This window comes from Glycine soja, chromosome 5 (genome assembly GCF_004193775.1).
Source record: "Glycine soja cultivar W05 chromosome 5, ASM419377v2, whole genome shotgun sequence".
Taxonomy (NCBI): domain Eukaryota; kingdom Viridiplantae; phylum Streptophyta; class Magnoliopsida; order Fabales; family Fabaceae; genus Glycine; species Glycine soja.
Genome location: NC_041006.1, coordinates 27,310,140 through 27,335,647, shown reverse-complemented (window position 1 = coordinate 27,335,647; position 25,508 = coordinate 27,310,140). Strand labels below are relative to the sequence as shown.

General features: G+C 33.4%; 1 protein-coding gene and 2 pseudogenes across 1 annotated transcript; 2 read left to right on the top strand and 1 right to left on the bottom strand.

Annotated features, from left to right (window-relative positions):
• Positions 1 to 1,403: 1,403 nt before the first annotated feature.
• LOC114411237 lies at positions 1,404 to 2,540 on the top strand (annotated as a pseudogene).
• A 239-nt stretch (positions 2,541 to 2,779) lies between these two features.
• Positions 2,780 to 3,743, top strand: LOC114411236. Its single transcript, XM_028374981.1, has 2 exons — positions 2,780 to 3,074; positions 3,238 to 3,743. The coding sequence occupies exons 1-2, from the start codon at positions 2,780 to 2,782 to the stop codon at positions 3,741 to 3,743; spliced, it is 801 nt and encodes a 266-aa protein (XP_028230782.1).
• A 5,070-nt stretch (positions 3,744 to 8,813) lies between these two features.
• LOC114412423 lies at positions 8,814 to 24,104 on the bottom strand (annotated as a pseudogene).
• Positions 24,105 to 25,508: the final 1,404 nt, after the last annotated feature.

The following is a 25,508-nucleotide window of genomic DNA, read 5'->3' as shown; positions in this document are numbered from 1 at the left end:
GTTTTTTAAGATGTCCTTATATTATTGTTTAGCCATAATGAGCTTATTATTTAGCCATATTGTTTACTGTACTATATTTGTTTAGAAGCCTATACAGGTATATTAGACTTTGTGTAATAAGCCTTTGTGTAAGTTTCGTAATTGTGTAAGTTACATAACCCAAACAAATAGTAGCCCAAACAAATTACCATTTGAAAAGTATAAAAAAAAAAGTGAATAAGCCTTTGTGTAAGTTACGTAATTGTGGAGTTAGACGGGAGCAAATTACAAAGTATAAAGGAGAAACAACTTGTTCACGTACACACCGTTCTCTATTTTTCCTCTTTGTTCCTCATAAAAAAAATTAAACTTTACAACACACATCTTTTGTTGTTACACGATGCTTTTGGCTCCTATCAATTTCTCTTGTGGAGTTGCAGTTGCGGCCCATTCCCTTCTTTATCGATAATTTTTTTTAATTTTTTCTTATCAATATTTTTGCTATATTTTCTTTTGTTTTCAGGTTTTTTTTACTGCATTATTGAAGCCACTACTTTGTTGTTAGCCTATCACCTAGAGCCATCTTAAGAATTACATATTTGAACGGTTGAGAACTTGAGGTGTGTGTGGAAAATGTCATCTTTTATTAGGTTTTTAGACTTCTATAATTAGGAAAAAATATTTAATGAATGTCTTATGTCTTGTTACATGCCCGTAGCTTTGGCTTTTCATAGTCTGGTCATCCTTTATTTTGCCAATGTAATTAATTAGATTATATAGTAGTTTTTTTATTGCATTGAACTCTTAATTTTTCTAGTTTTTTGTGGCTTGTTATATTATTTGGATTTATATTCTTATCATTTTTTAATACTTTGAGTTATATTATATCATTAGTGTCACATTAATTTGGGAGTAATATTTTTAATAGATATAACAATGAAGCATAAAAGAATAGATGCAATTTTTAAGAGGATAAAACAAGGATTCTAATAATCCAATTGTTCAACTAGAGGAATTTGTGACTAGCTAGGAATTTGTTACAACATAGTTTGGTACCCTTTTATGCTTCAGTCTTTACCCTTTTATAGCTTGGTACCTTTTTATGCTTCACTACTTTTATTATATTACTTTTTCTTTAAGTTATATAGTGTGGATAATCAAGAAATGGAAAGTAGTATAGTTGATGTTTCAATTGCTTCAAGAAAACGTAGAAGAGATGAAGAAGAGGAAGAAGAACTTGAACAAGCATTTTTCATTATTGTTAGTGTTGTCACTATGCTTTTGGGTGCACTGACTTGGTATCATGACAAGTACTTTGTTAAGGAACCTATCCGAAATTTGGAATTAGAAAGGCATAGTTTCCTTAATCGTTTATACAGGGGAACAAAACTGATTGCATTGAACAATTAAGGGTTAGTAAAAAGGCATTTTTTAAGCTTTGTAGAATTTTACAAGAGAAAGGGCAATTGGTAAAAACAAGAAATGTTCCTATAGCTGAAGCTGTGGCAATGTTTTTGCATATCCTTGCTCACAACCTAAAGTATAGAGTTGTGCACTTTAGTTATTGTAGATCCATGGAAACAATAAGTAGGCAATTCAAGAATGTCCTGCGAGCTATAATGAAAGTAAGCAAAGAATATTCGAAGTTCCATGACTGTAATCTAGAGGGCTCGGTGGAAAATAAATGGAGATAGTTTAAGGTAAGTTTGTCATTTGTTAATAATTATAAGGTACTTTAAGTGATTACAACTTATTTTTTATTTTGAAATATTTTTAGAATTCGATTGGAGCACTTGATGGGATATATATTCCAGTAACAGTTGCTACAAAAGATACACCTAGATATCGTAATAGAAAAGGTGATATCTCTACAAATGTTTTAGGAGTTTACGGTCCAAATTTAAGGTTTATATATATGTTGCCTGGGTGGGAAGGGTCAGCAGGAGATTCTCGAGTATTGCGAGATGCTTTGTGTCGTCAAAATTGTCTCCATATTCCAAATGGTAATATCATGAAATGATGAAACTTTATTTAACATATAAAAGAAATATGCATATTTCTTATATATAATATTTTTTTAAACCATTGTAGGTAAATATTTTCTTGTGGATGCGGGGTATACAAATGGCCCTGGATTCTTAGCACCTTATCGAGGGACTAGATATCATCTTAATGAGTGGATCGGAAACACCCCTCAAAACTATAAGGAGTTATTTAATCTTCGTCATGCAAGTGCAAGGAATGTTATTGAAAGGTCATTTGGGGTATTGAAGAAAAGATGGAGTATATTAATAACTCCTTTTTTTGATATAAAAACACAAATAAGAATTATTAATGCTTGTTTCATGCTACATAATTTCATAAGAGATGAACAACAAAGTGATCCAATTTTGGAAGCCCAAGACTTGGAACTTTTATCTGTTGTTGACAATGAGTTAATAAATCAACAAATGGAAAGAGTCACAAATAATATTGGAGATGAAGTCACAACTATTCAAGCAACTGAGGAATGGATAAGATTTCGTGATACTTTAGCAATGAATATGTTTGCCACCTATTAGATAAGAAGAAACTTTGATTAGGGAGATGTTTTTAGTGGATTTGGATTTTGTTTCTTATGTGTAATTGACTCTATACACATGTATGTGTGATACTTTGGATTTTTGTATTTCATAATACTTTGGATTTTGTTTTCTTTTTATGTGTAATTAATTTTATACTTTCATAGAATGCTAATTTGACATGTCTCACCTTTATATATATGTAATTATATATGTGAGATTTTTTTTTGTCTAGAGAAATGGAATCAAGCAATGTGAAGAACAAGTCAAGTGGAAAAAGAAAGATGTCTAGTGAGGACACAAGAAGTTACTTCACATGGAACTTGGAAATGGAGCGTGTGCTAACTGATGTGCTTAGAGATCAAAGAAATTTGGGCAATAAAGGTGATGGAAATTGGAAAGCAGTAGCATACAGTACTGCAGCTCAAATTTTGTCCAAGCGTTTTGGAGTTCACCTCATGGCAGATAATGTTAAAAATCGTTTTAAGCTTTGGAGAACATGGTATGGAATTGTGAGTGACATTCTTAGTCAAAGTGGATTTGACTGAGATAGCACAAAGTACATGATTACCATTGAAAATGAAATTGCATGGAATGAATATGTAAAGGTAGTCAATCATCTTTTAATTTTATTCAATTGTAGTTATTATTTGTGTTGTTATTAATACGTTTCTATTTTTTTTCAAATCACATGAAGAGGCCAAACGATTTCGATTCAAAGTCATTCCTAATTGGGATGATATTGTTGACCTATGTGCAAAGGATAGAGCTACTGGACTCGGAGCAGAAAATGCATTAGATGCAGATGATATCATGAGCAAAGAAACAAATGAAGAGGAAGCAATTCATAGTGTGAGTTTTGACTTAGAGGGATCAAGTTCCGCCACAAGAAAAAACATTCGCCCAAGTAAGAGTGGAGAGAAAGAAGGGATGATTTCCTCAATGAAAGAAGTAGCCGAGTCATTGAAAGAATTTGTTGAAGTGACTAAGAAGAAGATGGAGAACAAAAAAAAGATGGAGATAAAAGAAGCTCAAGAAGTGGTACATGAAGTGGTGAGTGAGCTAGATAATATACCTAATTTTAATGGTGCACTTCGACATAGAGCAATCGATTGGTTGACAGAAAATCCCATTAAGTTTACGATTATAAAAGCTCTTTCATTGGATGATAAGGAGGATTACATCTCGTCTTTTATGCCTTGATGCCAACTTATAGGTACATTTGATATCATGACAAGTATATTGATGTTGTATAATTATGTTTTACATTTATATCTCTCATTTTATATGGCAAATTATGTTTTAACAAATATGATTTGTTCAGTAACACTTAACATTATGTTTTCTTCTGCAGAAAAGATGTGAAGGAATTCCTCTACTAAAGCAAATGCAATTAGAAAATTTGGAATTATTTTGAAAGTTGGACTTATTTTGTGACTAGATTTTGCTTCAGTCCAAGTTTTGTTTGCTGTAATTGCATTACTGGCCAATGACTTCTATAGAAAACAAGTTTTATCTATAGACTTTTAAATAACATTCCAATATGAAATTATATTAAATATTTTTTATGTTGTGAGTTTTGTAGTGGGCCGTAAATGGAATAATGATTTAAATAGTTAAATTAATATATTTTTAATTGAAATAGAGTAAAATAGTATATATTTATTGGAATACCACACTCGACAAATAGTACATAGAATTTATTAATGAAAAAAATAATTCTTTTATTAAAAAATTGTTTTATTCAAATATAAAATTTTAAAAAAGAATGCATTTGATTATTTTATCAAAATAAGAAATTTTAAAAATGAAGAAATTTAATTTCTTTATCCAAACACAAAATTTTAAAAATGAAGAAATTCATTTTCTTTATCCAAACACAAAATTTTGGAAATGAAAAAAATTAATCTTTTTATCCAAACATAGAATTTTGAAAATGAAAAAATTTAAATTGAAGAATTTGAAATTCTCAGAATTTAAAATTCTTTAAAATTTTAAATTTCTCCATTCAAATATACCGTAAAAATAATAATAAGTTAAATTTTGAACGAAAACTAATCATCTATCAAACCAGGGGATAATAAATATGGTAACGAAAAAATAGTGTCGCATGTACTAACAGATTTCTTCGATGAGAAGGATTCCGTTTACTTTGTGTGGTTAATCCACCTCGGAGAGCATTTCACTTTTCAGCCTTTTCAGTGGGTTTTTTAGTGCGCGATATTATATTATAAGATTTTTTTTGTTAATTATTATAGTATAAAGCACATATCATTTATTTATTATATAAATAAAAAAAACCACATATCATCTACGGAATAGATTCAGTTCAATTTTTAACTGCAAACAATTATGATCCTACAAAGAGATTATATTTGATATAAGTATTGTTTTTTATGTTTTTACAGCGATATAGGTACGTATTGCTATGGTAGTATAAATACGGTAATGAAAATAAATTTTTAATACTTATTTTATAGTACATTTAAATTATATTAAATATGACTAATTATCTAATACTTAATAAATATCATATCTTACCTACAAGATCCAACATAATGGGTAAATGACTCAATTTCTTACACATGCCGGCAGAAGCTTGATTTCGTGACCAAATATATAAAGAAGACTTTATTGTGACAAGTAAAATCTATTTGGGTGATATGTAAATCTCAAAGGTTAGTCTCATATGACTTTTAACTGTAAGAATATTTTATTTCCCAAAAAATAATAAATATCTTTTTTATAGAAAAAATATCATACCTTCAAAATGGACATTGAAGAAATACTTTTAAATTCTCCTATAAAATCATCTTACAAATCTTTTAGCTTACTAAATTTGAAAAAATTAAATATATTTATATTTTCAAATTGTTAAATATATTTGTTTTCTATTTAATAGTATTTACTTTCTATAAAGTATTAGGAGAATTTGTTAGAGAAAATAAAAAAATATAATATTACTCGTAATGAAATAATGCTTCATGAATATTGGTATGTGTGATAGGCTGATAGCATGGCCTTAGCAATGAAGGGAACGAATCCCTACCTTTTCATTCATGGGCATGGCTCCCCTGACTTTGGAAATAAGAAATCCACCCTTATCTTTATAAGAATTAAATAATAGTAAGGTGTCACAAATTGTATATAGATAGATAGAGATATATTTTTTTTAAACATTATTGATCCATATAGCTCTTCTGCCTCTTCAGAAGCATAGAATTGGCCAAGTTAATTCTCTATATATATGGTTTTATGGATGGATCTGGTTAGACTGTATGTATTTTTTAAGAACATTTGCTGATTTATTTTCTCATTTTACACAATATTCTTTCAAAGATGTAAATCTCTTGATTTTGTAGACCATCAAATCTCAAAGATACTTGATAACTAGCATCATAAATAAGTCTTTAGATGAGATTTTAATTAAGTAATTCTAGACTCTTTAATATAGTGTGTATTTGGATAATAAATGAAAATTAATTTTAGTACATAAAATTATGATGACACCATAAAAAAATTGAAACAACTATTTGTTATTTTACTTCTAACGTAATTTTTTAATCAATTATGTTGGAAATGAATCTAAACCAAACATGCTAGATTTCTCTTATGTATGTGTGTCATTTTTAACAAGTGCAGTTCTCTTTTTTATTTTCTTTAGTTTTAGCTATGAAATGCCATTACTTATTTATCTTTTATATTGGATTTTTTTTTCTTCAGAATATGATAATATTTTTTATCACCTGATTCAAACCAATCTAATTAAGGTCGAGTTGATTCGATTTGAATTTCTTACCAAAACACAAACCCTAAGTCATCCTTATTCTATTTCTTTGAGCTTTAAAATGGACCGATTCCGACTTTATTACACTCCTAATAAATAAGGATAAAATAAAATAAATATTCTTAAACTTACCAACCATCCAGTGGAGATATTCTGCTTTTCTGCAGTTAATGAACCGTAAGAATGTTTATCATTTAAACTGTTTCTCTAATAAAGTAAAATATTTTCATATTTTAAATGCATACCATTTCATTATAATTATATCGCATGCAGTTTAATTTATAACTACGAGGATCCTAAACACTGAAAAAGGAATGGTTTCATTTCAACCTTTAAAATCTATCTCTTATTCTTATTTATCCTTTTAAGACAATGTTCTATTTTTTAGAAAAATATATTAATTATACAAATTATTATGATAAAATAGTTTTTTTATACAAAGGTATCCTTATTAAAAAGTTACAACATAATTATAAACTTGGCGCGTGTTTGTAAATTTTTTGAATCCATGTGATTTTGCAAAATTAATTTTAAATAAAAGTGAATCGGTTGTAACATAATTTCTGTTTGAATAATATGTATCCACAAATTGATTCTGTCGCAGGGTTATTTGAAAAGTTGTAATCAAAATTGATTTTGAGAGTTAAATTTACCAAAATATGCATGCAGGTGTGTTTTATCTTTGTTAATCATCAAGACATAGATGGTGGTGGTCTTAGAACACATTTTATTATACTCAAGTTTAAGGTGATGGAGAAGATACTTTTAATTGCTTCAAAGAGACTTGAGTCCAAAATTCAAAATGATGTTTTCACTCACATCCAAACATATTGGTCAATGCAAAAATTATGTTTGACCAATTCAAGACTCAAATTTAGATGAGATACCAAGAAATGAGGGTATTACTAAAAAATAATTATTACTTTCTTATTTTTTTTAATAACAAATATATTCAAACTAAAACACATTGAAGAGGCATACTGTGTATAATATGAAAGGAAAAATATTCATGAACACCCAATATGCTATTATATATAAGAGAAAAAAAAACATAAGTATTATAAATATTATGATATGACATGAAAAGAGATGAAGATAAATTTTGAGAGTTGGTTACATGCTAAAAAGTATATATGTATGTATATCATTAGTCTATATGAAATCCATGGACTAATTCAATGAATCCATGAATAGTTAATTCTTCAAATGGCATGAAAATGCATAACTGTGGTCAGGCCAGCATAAGATGACCTTTCAGGGTATGCTGCCAATGCTAAAACAAACTAGTACCGAGGAAGATAGATTCTAGATTGGTTTGAATCTTCATGTCATGTGCTATGGTGTTAGAATATGGCCTGATCTATGTTATAAAAAAGCAAGTATAATTTATGACACAAGACATGTACTTAAAATGATTGCAGACGAAGATAAGTTAAAAAATGAATTGGAATAAAAAATGATAATAGTTGTGATTATATTAAACAAATAAGAATATGTTAAAAATAAATAAAGGTCATTATATTGAATATAGAGTCATTAATCATGATTTATTAACCGTCACACATTACAAATACATTACAAATAAGATTAATTTCTGACTTAATGAATTGAAAGATATTTTTATTCTTTGCCAAAAAAAAAATGGACAATAATTTTCAATTTTATGAAACGAGGTATAAAACGAATTCATTCTACGCTTTTCTTTTACTAAGTGTTTTCATGAGAAGTTAAGCATGATTTTTCGTAAGTACTAAAATCCTTATTTGACAAGATTACGTTACTCGTGTATAAAATGTACCTTTGAAAATATGTCTTTACATTAAAAATGTATATGTGCTTAGATGATAATCCAACACAAGGAATAGAGTAACGATTCCATTTACAAAACTTTACATTAGTTTTCATGGATTCCCCGTGTAAGGGCTAGGCCTATGTGAGATTGTGTGAGGGGCTTCGTGGATAACTTTGTAGCGGGTGTTGCTAGGTGCACCCAACATTATTGCTGATACACCCAGCACTTAAGGTAAAATAACGAAAATACCCTTGATCCGTAAGCCATTTAAGTTGATCCGTAAAAGTCTTACGGATCAACTTAATCCGTAGAAACCTTATGGATCAACTTGATCCGTAAACCTTTTACGGAACAATACGGATCAACGTGATCCGTAAGCTTTTTACGGATCAACTTGATCCGTAAGACTTTTACGGATCATGTTGATCCGTATTGTTCCGTAAAAAGCTTACGGATCAAGTTGATCCGTATCAATCTTACGGATCAACTTGATCCGTACGATTTACAGATCACACTCACACACACCCATCACAAATGCGAAAAAAGTGTAGGGGTAGTTTTGGTATTTTAATTAAATGTTGGGTGTACCAGCAATAATACTGGGTGCACCTAGCAACACTCCTTTGTAGCTCTACTATGATTAATGAAATATACCTGTTGGGGAAAACAAGAGGAATCAAAAAAGAAAAAAAAATGATAAGAGAAGGCAACTGTATGGATAAATTCCTGTCAAGAAGAATTCCTATTACATTGAAAAGATTGGAGAAAATTATACAAGCTTCATCTGATGAAGCAAATGCTGAAGAACAAAGTTGACATTACCTTTCAGGCGAACAGAATATATATCACCCCAACAAAAAAATGAGAAAAAAAAACCAATATAACTTTTTTTTGCTGAAATCAGACTCGAATGCATCTATGCTAGTCCACCGTAGTGACTACCCACATTATATGAATCATATTCCTATCCAGTAAGAACATATCAGCTTCTTCATTGGTTCAATCCGGAATCTTTCGACGAGGACCCGCAGTTTCGTATCCACAAGGCAGTGTATTTCTAAAATGCACTTATTAACATATTTCAGTTTTGTTCAGAATGTGTAGAGACTTGCACACCTATCACTTTGGTGTCATGCTTTCTTTTACTTCGACTGCAACGCGATCTAGATATTTTTGTCTTTGTAGAATGCTTGGTCGTCCGTTCTTGTGTGGCAATTAGCTCCTTTTCATTGATTGGGAGCTGAGGAGGAGCATCTGGCCATGGAGTGTGTTTTGATGGGATAGTGATGTCCAGAGGAGGGTCAATTACCCATCTGCATGGAATTGCACCAAATGGTAAGGGATATGCTCATGCATTGAAAACATGCTAATTTAAAGTTTTGAGAAGATATGAATCGACTTATATTTGCTGGATGACACATTACAATTTACATGCATAGGAATCTGATAGAGATGAGCCCTGAAACTATAATGCGTTAGGGAAGGAATGATGTTCAACATCTTTAATGAATCAAACTTCATAATTCTAAGAGAAGATTTAAGGATGAAAAAAAAATGATGCCACGAAATTCGGGAAATGGCTTCAGCTTTCAACGTAGGGCACGTATACATTATAACTCCTAGAATGATTTTGGGCCTAACTTGATGTGAACCTTACGAAACGAAACGTTTGATACAGGCTACGGAGATTTGGATGACGCCACTTCCAGTGAAGGAAGATAAGTCAGGGTAGACGTCACGAGGATTACCTTGATAAGTCTGAGATTGGTTCAACAAGGAACCCAGAGAGAAGCTCTCACCAAATTTTATCAAAATGTCAAAAGTTTCTTATTGAAAACAAAAACCAATACTTATAGTGTAACTGAACAAAAAGATAAAAATAGACATGGGCCTTCTAAACAGTTTGGGCTAAAATTATAACTAAAAAACATATTTAACTTGAGCCTTCAAATTAGTTTGGGCCTTTAGCAATAATTAATAGTTTTGGTAGTGCCTCTACCTCTGGGCCTTCATCTTTCTCTACTTGGGCCTTCATCCTTCTCCACTCGGGGACTTTGTCCTTCTCCACTTGGGCCTTTACCCTTCTCCACTTGGGCCTTTAGCCTGCATTTGGCCAGTTTCAAGATTCTCATCATTCCCTCCTTCTTGGAAAACATTTGCCCTCAAATGTACAGGATCATCATCGGGTTCAAGTACCACTTCCTTCCTTTTCTTGTTGGCTTGCTTGGCATAGCTTTCATTCTTCTTTGCAATTCGCACCTTCACTTGGTCATACAATCTTTTCACATACTCAACTTTGGCATGTGCATCCTTATGCTGAGTCTCTTGGGGCTTGCTGTTGTAAGTTGGCCTGTTAGGCAATGAAGCTTTAGGAAGGAGATCAACTTGATGTTCTATGCTTCTTGAAGGTGGAAGTCCATGAGGAATCTCCTTGGGAAAGACATCTTTAAATTCCCGCAATAAGGGTTGAACACTAGGAGAAACATAAATAGTTAACTGATTAGAATTATCACTCTCTCTCTCTCTCTCTTGTGTATCACTCCATCTCTCAAGTGTATCACTCTTCCTTTCTCTATTCCTCTGTGATGCCTCACTATTGTCTCTCTCTTGTTCTCTCTTTTCTCTCCTTCTGATTTGGTCATCACACACTTCTCTGAGGGATAGAGGTTTATGAATAATTTTCTGGTCATGGTGCTGGAAAGAAATCTTGTTGGTGAAGCCATCATGCATTGCTTTGGTGTCCTCTTCAATGTTGGCCCTCACTTGTGCCATCTCCATCTCCTTGTCCTCAACAATCAAACTTCCCTGGGATAACCTCTGGAGTTTCTGTCGCATGGTTCTACTGTAGCTAGTTGGAACATACCTCTTACGCATAACCCTTCTTATCTCAGTCCATGTATCTATCTCCCGCCCTTCTTCTCTCTTCATCTCTCTTTGATTTTTCTTCCACCAAACAAGGACATAGTCTGAGAATGTAGCTGCTGCTAACTTCACCTTCTGCTCTTTCGAATAATCATTGTAGGAGAATGCATGTTGAATCTTCATCTCCCAGGTAAGGTAGGCGTCTGGGTCACTCCTGCCTTTAAAAAAGGATACATTGAGTTTTACTCCCTCAATTCTGTCTTGCCCCTCTATTCGGTTCGATCCATCATTGACCCTTCTGTTGCCACCATAAGGTCTCCCAACATTTGGATTCATTTGGTGCTCTAGTCCTTCTATTCGCCTGTAGAGCTCTTCATTGTTACGTTTCAACAAACGTTGTATTTGTGTAGTCATCGCGTCCAGTAATAAGCGCTGAAATCCGTCCAGTTGATGATATACACCACCATTGTCACCAGCTACTGTCATGATTAAGGAACAAAGAATTTTGCAGTAATTTAAAAAAATAAAATTCAGGACCTCACCACACTCTACTCATGTGTTTCTCTCTTTGATGGTAGTTCACTCGTGTTTGATGCTCTTAATATAGGCTTTTGTGTAATGTATTCCCTCTTGCCTTTTACCACTCGTGTTCACTCTTAAGTTCCAGGATGGACCAAATTAGACACACAAGGTAATATAAAATAAAAGGAAAGACAATATAATTATCACAGACTGAGTAACAGATTTGATTTGGGATAACAACTTGGATTTGATTTGGATAAAAGATCATATTTGATTTGGATAATATATTAGATTTGATTTGGATAACATATTAGATTGGATTTGGATAACAAATTAGATTTAATTTGGATAATAGATATAATAACAGATAGGATAATAGATAAGATAACATATATGACAAGTAAGCTTCAAATGCTCATAACTTTTGCTACGTTGTCCGTTTGAGGCCCACTATATATCAAAACGCTCAAAATTCAGAGGAGAATCTAGATAAGGGAATTTGGTACACGATTTTCTGCCAAAAAAAAGTCTCTTACTGTCTCAATTTCATGTTCAAAGATCAAACACCCACTTTTTTTTTCTTCTTTTCTTCTCTTTTTTTTTAAAAATTATTTCTGCAACTTTTTTTTTACTTGAAACAGAACTCAAACAGATTTTTTTTTGACACAAAGTCTGAAAGACACATGAAACAAGAACAAGAACAAAAACGTAACAAGAACAAGAATAAGAACGAAACAAAGACACAAACAAGAACGCAACAAGACACAAACAAGAAAACAAATAACAGAACAAAGACAAAACACGAACCTGGACAAATTACAAAGAAAGATAATAGGATAGGATAGAACCTGTATCAAGAGCTGAATCTCTGATACCAAATGATGTGAACCTTACGGGGCGAAACATTTGATACAGGCTACGGAGATTTGGATGACGCCACTTCCAGTGAAAGAAGATAAGTCAGGGTAGACGCCACAAGGATTACCTTGATAAGTCTGAGATTGGTTCAACAAGGAACCCAGAGAGAAGCTCTCACCAAATTTTATCAAAATGCCAAAAGTTTCTTATTGAAAACAAAAACCAATACTTATAGTGTATCTGAACAAAAAGATAAAAATAGACATGAGCCTTCTAAACAGTTTGGGCCAAAATTACAATAAATAAAAATTATAACTAAAAAACATATTTAACTTGGGCCTTCAATTTAGTTTGGGCCTTCAATTTAGTTTGGGCCTTCAGCAATAATTAATAGTCTTGGTAGTGCCTCTGCCTCTGGGCTTTTATCTTTCTCCACTTGGGCCTTTATCCTTCTCCACTCGGGGGCTTTGTCCTTCTCCACTCGGGCCTTTGCCCTTCTCCACTTGGGCCTTTAGCCTGCATTTGGCCAGTTTCAGGATTCTTATCATAACTTAACACCAACAACTAACTTATTGAATGAGGGTTGTCTTACTTATATATTCTATGTTGACCTTATCTCTAACCGATGTGAGACTTGAGTTTTTCCCAATACATCCCCTCACACTCACTCTGGACTATTAGGCTTGGTGCATAGATGACATGGTGATTGACTCATTTAATGAATCTATGATAGATTCTTATATGATCTTAGAATGTGGGTTTAGACCTAACTCAATCCCAAAAGCTAACTCATAGGGTGAAAATTGCCTCTTACATATCATCTTTTGGCTTTATCTCTAGTCAACGTGGAATTTGAATTTTTTCCAATGATAACATTCAGAGAAAATTTAGGGATGAAACAAAAGAAATGCCATAATCCACACATTTGAAAAATGACTTCAGTTTTTTATGGAAGTAGCTGGTTGAGATTTTAGAAGTCAAAAGAAACAACAAACGACTTAATGAAGAATAAAAACCAAGAAAAAACAAAGAAAGGTTACGAAGAGTCTGAGATTGCACTAATGTGTGTGTGCATGCCTAGGCACATGTGTGAGTATAAAAGATGTATTCCCTCTGTCCCTATTTATATAACATAGTTAATAAAACTTTTTGTTCCTCATTATAAGACTTCATTTCATTTCTCTTGTGCATTAATTATTTTTTTTATTAAAATATCCTGAATTGTCTCGTTCTCTCTCTTATGGAGATTGGAGAAGATAAATAGATTCTCAATAAAGCTAAGGATAAATTTGGAAAAATATTATAATTATAGAAAAATTTAGTGCTAATAACTAAATTAATTAACTTTCTTAATAAGCATAAATTAGTCAACTATATCTTATAATTAGAGACAGGGAAAGTATCTAGTATTCATATATAATCTTACAATCATATATTATGCCACTTGAGAGAAGGCTTCTATAGACATTTCTCAAAGACAAATGACTAATAAGCAAAACAAAAATTCAGAGATTGCACTAATGGAGAAATTAGGAACCCCAAATTCCTCTCTCAAGGAAACGAAACATAACAAACCTAGTGAAATAACACATTTGTTGTTGTAAGTTGTAACTTAACAAAAAAAATTGAAATATCCCTCCCTTGCACCCTTATACATGTCATTTAGAGAAAGCCTCTTGTCTTTCCATGGTGGGACAAATTCAACAATAATTATGCACAACTCAACCTTGTTTGGGACTTCTTATCCTGTATTTGGTTAGGCATTACAATCCTGAGACTTCTAGCCTATATGTTGATTTTATGAAAACACAACCACGTGTTATCACTTGCTGGAAAAATATGAATTCTGTAAAATAGAAATGAAAAATCACATTGACAGTTTTTCACTTTCAAGGACCTTACAAGTTACTGTTGTAACAATAGTTTATGGCAAATCAAAAAAATTATTGGGTGAGTCGCGGACAATGTCGCTTTCTTTAAGACGTTTCGTGGCACTGCCAAAAATTGTGCAAGCATACTATCAACCACGAAGTCCCTAGGATAAAACAGCCCAAATCACTGTATAAGATTCCCATTGCACTGAGGGAACCTTTCTAGAATTACACCCTCTTGTATGAGTTGAAAAGTCACTCTAAAGCCACCCGAAAATATGACTTGAAAAGTCACTATTATAACCAACCGAAAATATGACTTAAAAAGTCACTCACTCTTATAGCCAACCGAAATTATGACTTAAAAAGTCACTCTTATAGCCAACTGAAATTTTAGAGCGACAGAAAGAAAGAGGGAAAAGTTTGCCGGAAATGCATCGGCTGAAATATGGGAGGGAGAAAGAAAAGTTGAGGAAATGCTTCTCAACTGGGACAATGAAAAATGAAGAAAGGAGCTCTCTATATATAGGGAGTGAAACACTATTCAAGTGTTTATCCTGAGCGATGTGGGATTTGAAGTCTTTTTTTTCTTCTTTTTTTCCTTTCTTTTTTTTTCAAACTTTCATCCACATTCTCCTTTGTTCTAACAATTCCCCACTTGAAATTTGAAAAGAAGATTTTCGAGGATTTCATAAAATTGTGCATAAACAAAGGTGTCATACAACTTGAACCTTTGCATAGTGAGTAAGATTCAGATTTTACTAGAGTGACTCGAAGTCTTGAACTCTATCTCCGACATCAAACCACACACAACCTTTTCATAGGTGTATTCTATAAACCCCGTGTGTTAAAGGTCATGCACGTCTATCCCGGTATAGTGAACGCTCTAGAAATTTTTGCCCAAAATTTCATATGAAGTGGCCCCCACTTCAACATTCACATAGGTGAGTCTATCAAGAGTACTCCTGTAGCCTAGGTACTCCACTCAACATAGAGTATAGATCTCATTAAGAATTATGAATTTTTTTCATAACTCATCCTCTTGTTACTTCAGGAATCATGCTGCATTCACTTTTAATAGCATGTTCATCTCATATCACTTCATAACTTGTTATTACCCATTGAACCTAGTTCTTGGGATCTCCAATCATTTAGGTCGGGTTACCATCATAAATGATCATCGCAATAAGGGCAATAGTCTCATTCTTTTAGAAGTGTTTTGGACTTTCTCTCTAGCTAATCTTTTCGTCAAAGGATCTGCTAAATTATCATCAGTGCGTACGTGATCCACTCTAACAGCTCCTGCTGAGAGTAATTCTCTAACAGTGTTGTGCTTACGACGTATCTATCGTTTCTTACCATTGTAATAATGGTTATCAATTTTTGCAATCAACACAGTTGGTATCGGTCTTTCCCATAACGAAATCTCTGCAAGTAAGTTTCTCAGCCAACTTGCTTCCTCACTAGCAGTTGCTAGTGCTATCATCTCAGATTCCATAGTGGACTGAGCTAAGATAGTCTGTTTCTTTGACTTCCAAGAAACAGCCCTACCAGCTATGCTAAATATATAGTCGTTGGTTGCTTTGGAATCATCTGAAAGAGTGTTCCAATCTGCATCGCTGTATCCTTCAAGTATAGCGGGAAACCTTTTATAATGTAATCCAAGGTTTATGGTTCTTTTAAGGTACCTCATTACCCTTTCAATAGTGTGTCAGTGCTCCATACTAGGTCTACTGGTAAACCTGCATAATAATCCCAAAACATAGGCTATGTCGGGTCTAGTACAATCAATGACATACCTAAGGCTGCCAATGATACTTGCGTACTCAGTTTGTCGTATACCTTCACCAGTGTTCTTAAACAGTTTTACACTTGGATCATATGGTGTACTAGCAGGTTTACAGTCAAAGTAATCATATTTCTTTAAGATCTTCTCAATGTAGTGAGATTAATCCAGAAAAATTCCCTCTTTTGACCTAGTAATCTTAATACCAAGGATTACACTTGCTTCTCCGAGGTCTTTCATATCAAAGTTGTTACACAACAATGATTTCACATCGTTCACTACATGAATATTTGAACCAAATATGAGAAGGTCATTGACATATACACATATTATAGTGCAAACATTATTTACAGATTTGTAGTAAATGCATTTGTCACTTTCATTCACCTTAAACCCATTCGAGACTAATAAGTTATCAAAATTTTCATGCCACTGCTTAGGTGCTTGTTTTAGACCATACAAAGATTTATCTAACTTGCAGACTTTATCTTCTTGTCCATGAATCACAAACCCTTCAGGTTGCTCCATATAGATTTCCTCTTCCAATTCACCATTTAAAAAAGCAGTTTTAACATCCATTTGGTGTACCACTAGACTGTGAATAACAACAAGAGATATTAGCACCCGAATACATGTTATTCTAGTAACTGGTGAAAAGGTGTCGAAGAAATTCACATTGTCTCTTTGCCTAAAACCCTTGGCTACAAGGCGAGCCTTGTATTTATCCACAGTACCATCAGGTTTTAGTTTCTTTTTCAAGATCCATTTACAACCAATTGGTTTGCAACCAGGAGGCAAGTCTACTAAATGTCAGGTCTTGTTAGATTCTAAAGAATCCATTTCATCATTAATGGCTTCTTGCCACAAGTCAGCATCCAAAGAAGACAAAGCTTCTTGGAGGTTTGATGGATCCTCCTCTAATGTATAGGCCATATAATCGGGCCCATAATCTTTAGAAATTCTTTTTCTCTTACCTCTTCGAGGCTCTATATCTAGTTTTGGTTGTGCAATTTTTTCACTACTAATAGCAGGAAGATAACTGGATGAAGTACCCCCACTATTCCTTAATTTAAAAGGAAATTTATTTTCATAAAAATCAGCATCATTTGACTCTATGATCACTTTTGTGTTTAGGTCATAAAACCTATATGCTTTGCTATTAATAGCATAACTAATGAACACACATTCATAGGCTCTACTTGCAAGTTTAACCCTCTTGGGGTCTGGGATCCTTACATAGGCCAGACATCCCCAAGTTCTCAAATAAGACAAATTTGGTTGTCTTTTCTTTAATATCTCGTAGGGAGATGTCTTGCTTTTTGATTTGGGGATTCTATTTAGCACATAACAAAGAGTTAATAAAATTTTGCCCCACCAAAAAGATGTTGCACTAGAACTCAACATAGTAGCTACAACTAATTCTATAAAAGTTCTGTTCTTTCTTTAAGCTTTACCGTTCATTTCAGGTGAATATGGAGCAGTCGTCTCATGTATGATTCCATGCAAATTATAAAACTCATTAAACAAACTGGAATCATACTCTGTGCCTCTATCACTTTGAAGTTTCTTAATTTTCTTATTGAATTGATTTTCAATTTCTGTTACATATAACTTAAACATGTCAAGCGCTTCACTTTTATTTTTCATAAGATATACATATGTATAATCAGAGAAGTCATCAATAAAAGTGATAAAATATCATTTTCCATTTCTAGTCAACGTTCCATCAAATTCACATATATCAGAATGTATTAAATCCAATGGCTCAGATTCTTTAACTATCGATTTATGTGATTTCTTAGTTATTTTAGATTGACTGCAAAAAACACATTTTTCAAAGTGATTTGAAGATAGCTTTGGAATAAAACCTAAGTTACTCATGTTAAATATGCAACGACTATTTATATGACAAAGTATAGAATACTAGATATTAAAATCACACAACATGTAAGCAGAAGGAGAAACTTTATTAATATCAAGATTCAATTTGAACATGTCATCAGTGGCGTACCCTTTCCCTAAAAATACCCCATTCTTGGTCAAAGTAAATAAATCTGCACCTATGGTCTGAGTAAGCCCAACCTTGTTTAAAAGAAAACCAGAAACCAGATTCTTTCTCATCTCTGGAGTATGCATCACATCTTTGAGGATTAAAGTCTTTCCAGAGGTAAACTTCAATTCAACATTTCTAGTTCCAACAACAGTAGTGGTGTGGGAATCACCCAGAAACACTTTCTTATTTTCAACATTCGTGTATGTTTTAAACATAGCACGATCATAGTAGACATGGCGGGAGGCGCCAGTGTCTACCCACCATCCATCTGATCCTCCAATCATATTGATCTCAGTTATCACAGCTATGTATGACTCTTGAGCAGTTTTCTGTATCTCATGGGATTGAGACTCTACTGATTTATCATCAGTCATTTGATACTTGAGGTAGCGACTAACAACATACTTTTTAGTCCCAACTTCCTTAGTATCATACTTCTTTTCCAGAGCCAGCCAAACTAATTTGGCAGACTTATATGGGCTATAATAATCATAGAGATCATTAGCTAATCCATTCAGAATGAAATTCTTGCATAGGTAATCATTTTCATTCCAAAGAGCTAATTCCATAGTCATTTTATCCTTCACTTCCTTCTCAGCATCTTTAGGTATCACTGGAATATCAATGTTCAAAACATAGGCAACTTTTCTCATACTTAAAGAAAACATCATCTTTTGTTGCCAACGTTTGAAATGATACCCTTCAAACCTAAAAGGTTTGTTGAGGTCATTGTTGTTCGAGCCAGTAATATCTACGGTAGCCATAGCAGAATCGAAACCTTCTTAGGCTGAGTCGCGGACAATGTCGCTTTCTTTAAGACGTTTCGTGGCACTGCAAAAAATTGTGCAAGCAGACTATCAATCACGAAGTCCCCAGGATAAAACAGCTCAGATCACTATATAAGATTCCTACTGCACTGAGAGAACCTTTCTAGAATTACACCCTCTTGTATGACTTGAAAAGTCACTCTAAAGCCACCCAAAAATATGACTTGAAAAGTCACTCTTATAGCCAACCGAAAATGACTTTAAAAGTCACTCTTATAGCCAACCGAAATTTTAGAGCGACAGAAAGAAAGAGGGAGAAGTTTGTCAGAAATGCATCGACTGAAATATGGGAGGGAGAAAGAAAAGTTGAGGAAATGCTTCTCAACTGGGACAAGGAAAAAATGAAAAAAGGAGTTCTCTATATATAGGGAGTGAAACACTATTCAAGTGTTTATCCTGAGCGATGTGGGACTTGAAGCCTTTTTTTTTTTCCTTTCTTTTTTTTTAAACTTTCATCCACATTCTCCTTTGTTCTAATAGTTACTACTTAATTTATACTTTGCATTTTAATCACTGTTCACTTTTATTTACATTCACTTAGTGAAGAACTTTAGAAAAGATGATGTCAAAATACTTGTTTTTGTGACACAACACATACAAATGTAGGAAAATATTCTGATAATCCAATGGACTATAATAAAAAGATCCTCAGCCCAATATTCACAATCAAACATCCAAGAAGTCATGGACAAGTGATATGATTGGACTATATTCTCTAAGATAATAACTAATAACTTCCATCCAACAACACTGGGTTGTATAGTTGGATGTTATTTGGCTTCTTCTAAAGAGTTCAGCTAAGTGTGAAAACAAACACATACGTGTCTTAATAGTTTCTAGCGTTTGATGGGAAATGAAGATCTCCAACGAGAAATGATTGTTGCACAAGAGAAGTTATCTCAAAACTATTTTAGGTGTGGAAAATTTTAACATGACTTTAGATTTGTAAAATATCAGATAGATATGAAACAAAGGTAATAGTAGACTATATACTACTACTATTACTTAATTGGGAATTATTAAGTAATGAAATCTCCCATGATTATTATTCATTATTTAATATCCTACTCCTTTCGTCCCTAATTACAAGATCATTTTTAGAACTTTGTTTGTCCCTTTTTATAAGAATCTTTTATAATTTGAAGATGTATTAATTATTTTTTCCCTACATACCTTTACTTAATTATTCTCTCTTCAAATATTAATGAGAAACAATTAAGTGAATAGTTGAACAAGAAAAGAGTAATTTTGAAATAATAGTACAATTAATTGATAGATTTAATATAATTAACTAAAGGGACCTGAATTAGTTGAAAGGAAAGAGAAAGTATTTAATAATTGCTACATATTACAAGTAATTTATCACAAGTAATAAGATATTAAATAAGAATATTTTAGTCCAAATACAACAATATTTTACATATATTAAATGCTCTTTAATATGTGTGCATTATCCTTAAACATTAATACATATGGAATGGAGGTAGAATATTATCATTATGATCATGGAATGCTGAAATCACGGACTTTTAGATAAAGAAGGAGAGAATAAAGAGAAAAGAAACTTCAAATAATATTTACTTCTGTACTATAATGTATTACAATAAGATATATTACAATAAGAAGTAATGTAATGTTAAAACCTAAAGTACTTATACCTCTTTTTATACTAATAACCCTAACTAAAAGGAAAACAAATAATGAAATATTAGAAAATATTGAAACCTAGAAAGGTCTCATACTTGACCAGTTGTCCACAATGAAGCAATAAAAAGGTCAACAACCAAGGTTATGCACTCATGTATCAACAATGAAGGCTGACAGCAATAACAAGTCAACAATGAAGGCTAGGCAATCACATATTAGTATTGAAGGTTGAACACTTACATAGTCTTAACAAATTGGCTCAAAATTAAGGCTGGACACTCACATGTCAGCAATGAAGGCTAACAGTAGCTACAAAACTTTGGGGTCTGATTGGAAAATGACTCTGAATCTTCTGTTAGTGGTTGGTTCTAGTTGTTCGGAGGCACAACAACAATGAAGGCTGCTACAAAGTGGCCACAATGAAGGCATCCAAGGATTTTGCAAGAGACAAAACAACACCAAACAGATTTGAAATTATAGAAGGAAAACCCATGACCCAAACTAGGGTAAAACAGACAGAGAGGAGTTGATTAACAAATCAAGACCAGCAAAAAGAGGAGGAAACACTGGCAAGACAGTGCATGGTCCCTTTGAGCCGTCAAGAATGGCAAAAAAATATGTGGAATAGCCCATGAAAGGTGCTCCAGCAACGACATTTAGAGGGATGGCTGTTCGACAACAATTCTCACAAGATGGAGGAGTCCCCTTGGACACCCAACGATCACACATCAGAGACAACTAATTTTGAAGGGGGACAAAAGCATGAAAATAAAAGAGAAATTTGCATTTTAAGGAACTTAATAGATGAATAGTGGAAAAACATGTCACAGTGGATTTTAATTGCAGAAGGAGAGAATAGAGAGAAAAAAGATTTTGAATAATAAATACTTGTGTACTGTCATGTATCACAATAAGATGTGTGATGTTAAAACCTAAAGCAGTCACTTCTATTCATACTAATAATCCTAACTGGATAAGGAAACAAATAATGAGATATTAAGAAATATGGAAACTTAGAAAATAGGGAAACTAGTCCTAAAAATTATCTCTAAGATATCCTACGATACTGATATTTGTGAGATATTCAAATATGCAATTACCATCCAACAAACAATTGCATTAAATAAGTTAAGCACTGGTGGGGAACTGGGAAGGGAAGCATGATTTGTCAATTTCTCCCATTCAGAATAAGTTATTTCCTACAAAACATACAAAATGAGTTTTTCCAAGTCAACAGGACAGTGTTGCTAAATGGTCAGATTTCTAAAACAGTTTAGTTCAATTTGGCAGCAGTTCTCACTGTCAGCAAGGTCCTGTACGTCTGACCTAGATCATATTAGCTAGTGCTTCAAAAGATCTACTTTAACAGGAAAACTATGAACCATCCCTGTCATGTGAATGCATACCTCATGGAGACTAGTAGCAAATGGAGGTAATGCAGCCAGGATCATATTAACCATAGAAACACCATTTGCATTGTATATTCTTTTATTTTACCATAGTATCAAGAACATTTAAATATCTCAATCTAAAGTGTTGAACACTTTAATTTTCTGTCAATGGCAGCTTCTACCTTTCATCTGTGGCACAAGTAGCATCACAAAACTACTGGCACACAAATTAAACTACATGTTTTCCACGATATTCCATGAAGTTTTCCACATTAATATGAAAAGGATAATAAAGAATAATAAAGGCTTAAGTACTATATTTTTATACTAGTCAAGTAAGCTGTTTCAAGGGGTAACTTTATAACAGTAAATCATAGGTAATCGAGAGAAGAGGACTCACTGAGCAGGGAATTTGCTGTCTGTGCGAGCTTCAACCCGCAGCCACCAAAGCAAAACCTGGCGGCCACAACTTCCAAGTGGTTCAACCACAGAAGTGTCCCCGAGCAGATACAGTGGACTCTCTATATCATCAACCCCATCGAACACTTCAAGATCCTTAATCCACTCCGGCTTATCATCAAGATCCTTCCAAAGCAACTTGGAATTCAACACAAACCCAGCCCACTCAAGCTTCCTGGGCAGCACAGGTGCCAGATCATCTATGTAAACTGCACTTTTGCCAGCATATGGCAACGTATTAAAGGTATGCCACCCAACCAAATTATTGGTCCATTACAAGCAGGACCTTGCACCGGCATTGGCGGGGCCCCCTCCTCACCCTGTAAGGTCGAAGATTCATCCACACCACCTGAATGAACAAGAATTCCAACAGAAACTGCACCTATGCATATTGCTATCATCCGCAAATATCACAATTCCATCAAGTCTCTCTTTTCTCACTATCCTGTTCCACCACACGACAAATCAATCAAATGTTTTAAATAACAACAAACTAAGTATGTGTTTGGTTTGCAGTTGGAAATGTTGCAGCGCATGCTCCAATGCAAATCCAACATATAAAAGCAAAATGAACACCAAACCAAGGGTCCTGATCAGTTGGCAAAATTACTTTTGCCTCAAACGAAATTTTGCAACGGATTCCCAAACATGTTCTAAATCTTGAAACAATTACAACAGCTTTTAATTTTAATCTTCAAACAGATACAATCCTGGGTGAGCCAGGTAAGACTAGTATTATAGGTAACAAATTATTCCTTATGTGGAGCAATTATTTCTTATGCGCCAAATAGCGGGAAAAACAGTATCTCTCAAATTGAAAATTTAAGCATTGGAATTTTAAAAAAAGGAAAACAGAAATGTTGACCTCAAAGCATGAAGGCGCATCATAGCCTCCAATTTGTGTCTATCACTCCACGAAATCGTCATTCGGTGATTGAAGCCAACGTGGATGGTTCTGAGCCCTGACTTGGCTATAATGGAAGCGGTCTCATTGGTGACTCTTCCGGCCTCCACCACGATCCAAACGACGTCATACGGCACGAGCATGAGCGAGTGCATGACGCTGCTCAAGTGAAGCTTCTGGAACGTGCGCACCTGCGTCGGCGTGACCGCAATAACCATTTTCGGCTTTTTCACTCCGAACAGCATCCTCTGCTCCCTCTGGATTCTCTCGATTATGCGGTGTGCCCTCATCACCTCCTCCGGATTCGGATGCGGCCACGGCCGGACACGGATCCCGTGCCGCCCGACCACCACGCGGCTTCCGGCGGCGGTCCGATTCGCCGGAGGACACGCGGCGGACACGCTCTTCGCGATCGGGCTCGCGGTGGCGAGGGCTGAATGCACGACGAGCAGAGCGGAGATTTCGCCGCCGAGGGAGGCGGCGGAGAAGAGGAAGAGGAAGACGAGACGGGAGAAGCGGAAGCCGATGACGACGCTGACGATGCAGCACGCAGCTTGGAGGAGGAGCCAAAAGGTGCTCGCCGGAGGAGTCCAACGGCAGCGATCCTCTGAAGCTGTTGCTCCGGCGGTTGAGGTAGCTCTGCTGCAACGCCGAGAGCTTCATTCTCTCTCTCTCTTTCCCTCTAAGTCAAAGATAGAGAAAGTGGAAGATTGTGACGGAATTTTGAATTCTAATAATGTTGAGTTGCTTTGAAGCTAGAATTAAAAAAAAAAAAAAAAAAAGAAAGAACGCGAGGATGATGACGGTAGTGAACGGTGATGACAAGGTTTTTTTTTTTTTTTTTAGTTTGAGTAAATTGGGATTAAGAGGTTGATAATTGGGATTATAGGTAGCAGCGAAAGTACAGGGGTACACGTGTGCGAAGGCTGTTGGTAGAGAGATTTGAGTTTCCTTAATTGCTGTTTACTGCAAAATTAAAGTGCGTAGACTCATTTATTACCTAATCAATGAAAAGGGACGAGTTACTTACCCAGAGAGACTAGGGATAGTGGGATACTAGCTATGGTCAACGAAGCTTTTGGTTCTAAGTTCTAACCGCCTAAGGCGCCTAGTAGGCTTATGGTCAACGTTGAAAATTAAAGGTAGGAGTGTATGAATTATATTTTCAATAAAAATATTTTATTTTAATTTCATAACTATAATCTTAAGGTATTAATTTTTGTTGTTTTTATTCAACGACAAAAAAATAGTATTTTCTATGTTTTATTCTTCTAAATTATATAATTAATATTCTTTAAATATCTTGAATAAAATATGGATAATGTTAACACGTATTTTCTTTATTAAGGTTATATTTGACTAATTATTTCAATTAATTTATCGTTTTAATAAATTTATAAATTTATTTGATTTGAATAAAAATAAATAGTGCATAAATTTATTTTACTAATTTATAATTTATAATGTTTTTCATAAAATATTTGAAATAAATTAAAAAATTTAACCTATAAGTTATTATTAATTTTTATTTTATCCTTAACATTTTAATAATATTCATTATTTGTATTATCTTAATTTAAAAAAATCTCAAAACCATTTTTTCCTTTAATAAGTACAAGCAGATCTCGAAACAAAACCTCATGTTCAATTGCTCACAATACTTATTTCTATAGGTTTCCTATCTTTTTAGTATCTGGATTTTTTAGGATTTTATTTTTAGTTTGTAAAATTTTTATTTGTGTGTTTAATTTCTCAACTTTTTTTCCCTTATTTTTAATTTTTTAAGTGACTAAAACTAAGAATAAAAATATGTTAAAGGACAAAAAGTAAAGACAGTTTTTTTTCTTACATGTATCCTTTTAGGAGTTAATCTTATTTTAGGCAGGGTTAGATGTTAAATATGAACATCTTTCTTAATATAAATTTAAACCTTTGATTAAAGAAAAGTTAAAAAAATTTAGAAAATATAGACAAAGAAAATTAAAAAAAATTAAAAAATACAAAGATAAGATTTAAATACATTTTTTATTCTTATAATTTAACTTTTTTCCTTTTCGTCATTGTAAAATTATTTTATGTTTTTAGTTTATACAAATTATATTTTTTTTAGTCTTTAAAACATTTTAGATAACTAAAAATAAAAATTAATTTTACAAGAACTAAAAACAAAAATAGAAAATTATAAGAAATAAAAAAATATTTAAGTCAA

Excerpts from the sequence above, each read along its gene's own strand:
- LOC114411236 (XM_028374981.1), top strand. The coding sequence starts at position 2,780 with ATGGAATCAAGCAATGTGAAGAACAAGTCAAGTGGAAAAAGAAAGATG. Across the intron at positions 3,075-3,237 it reads GAGTGACATTCTTAGTCAAA|AGGCCAAACGATTTCGATTC; the intron begins GTGGATTTGACT and ends AATCACATGAAG.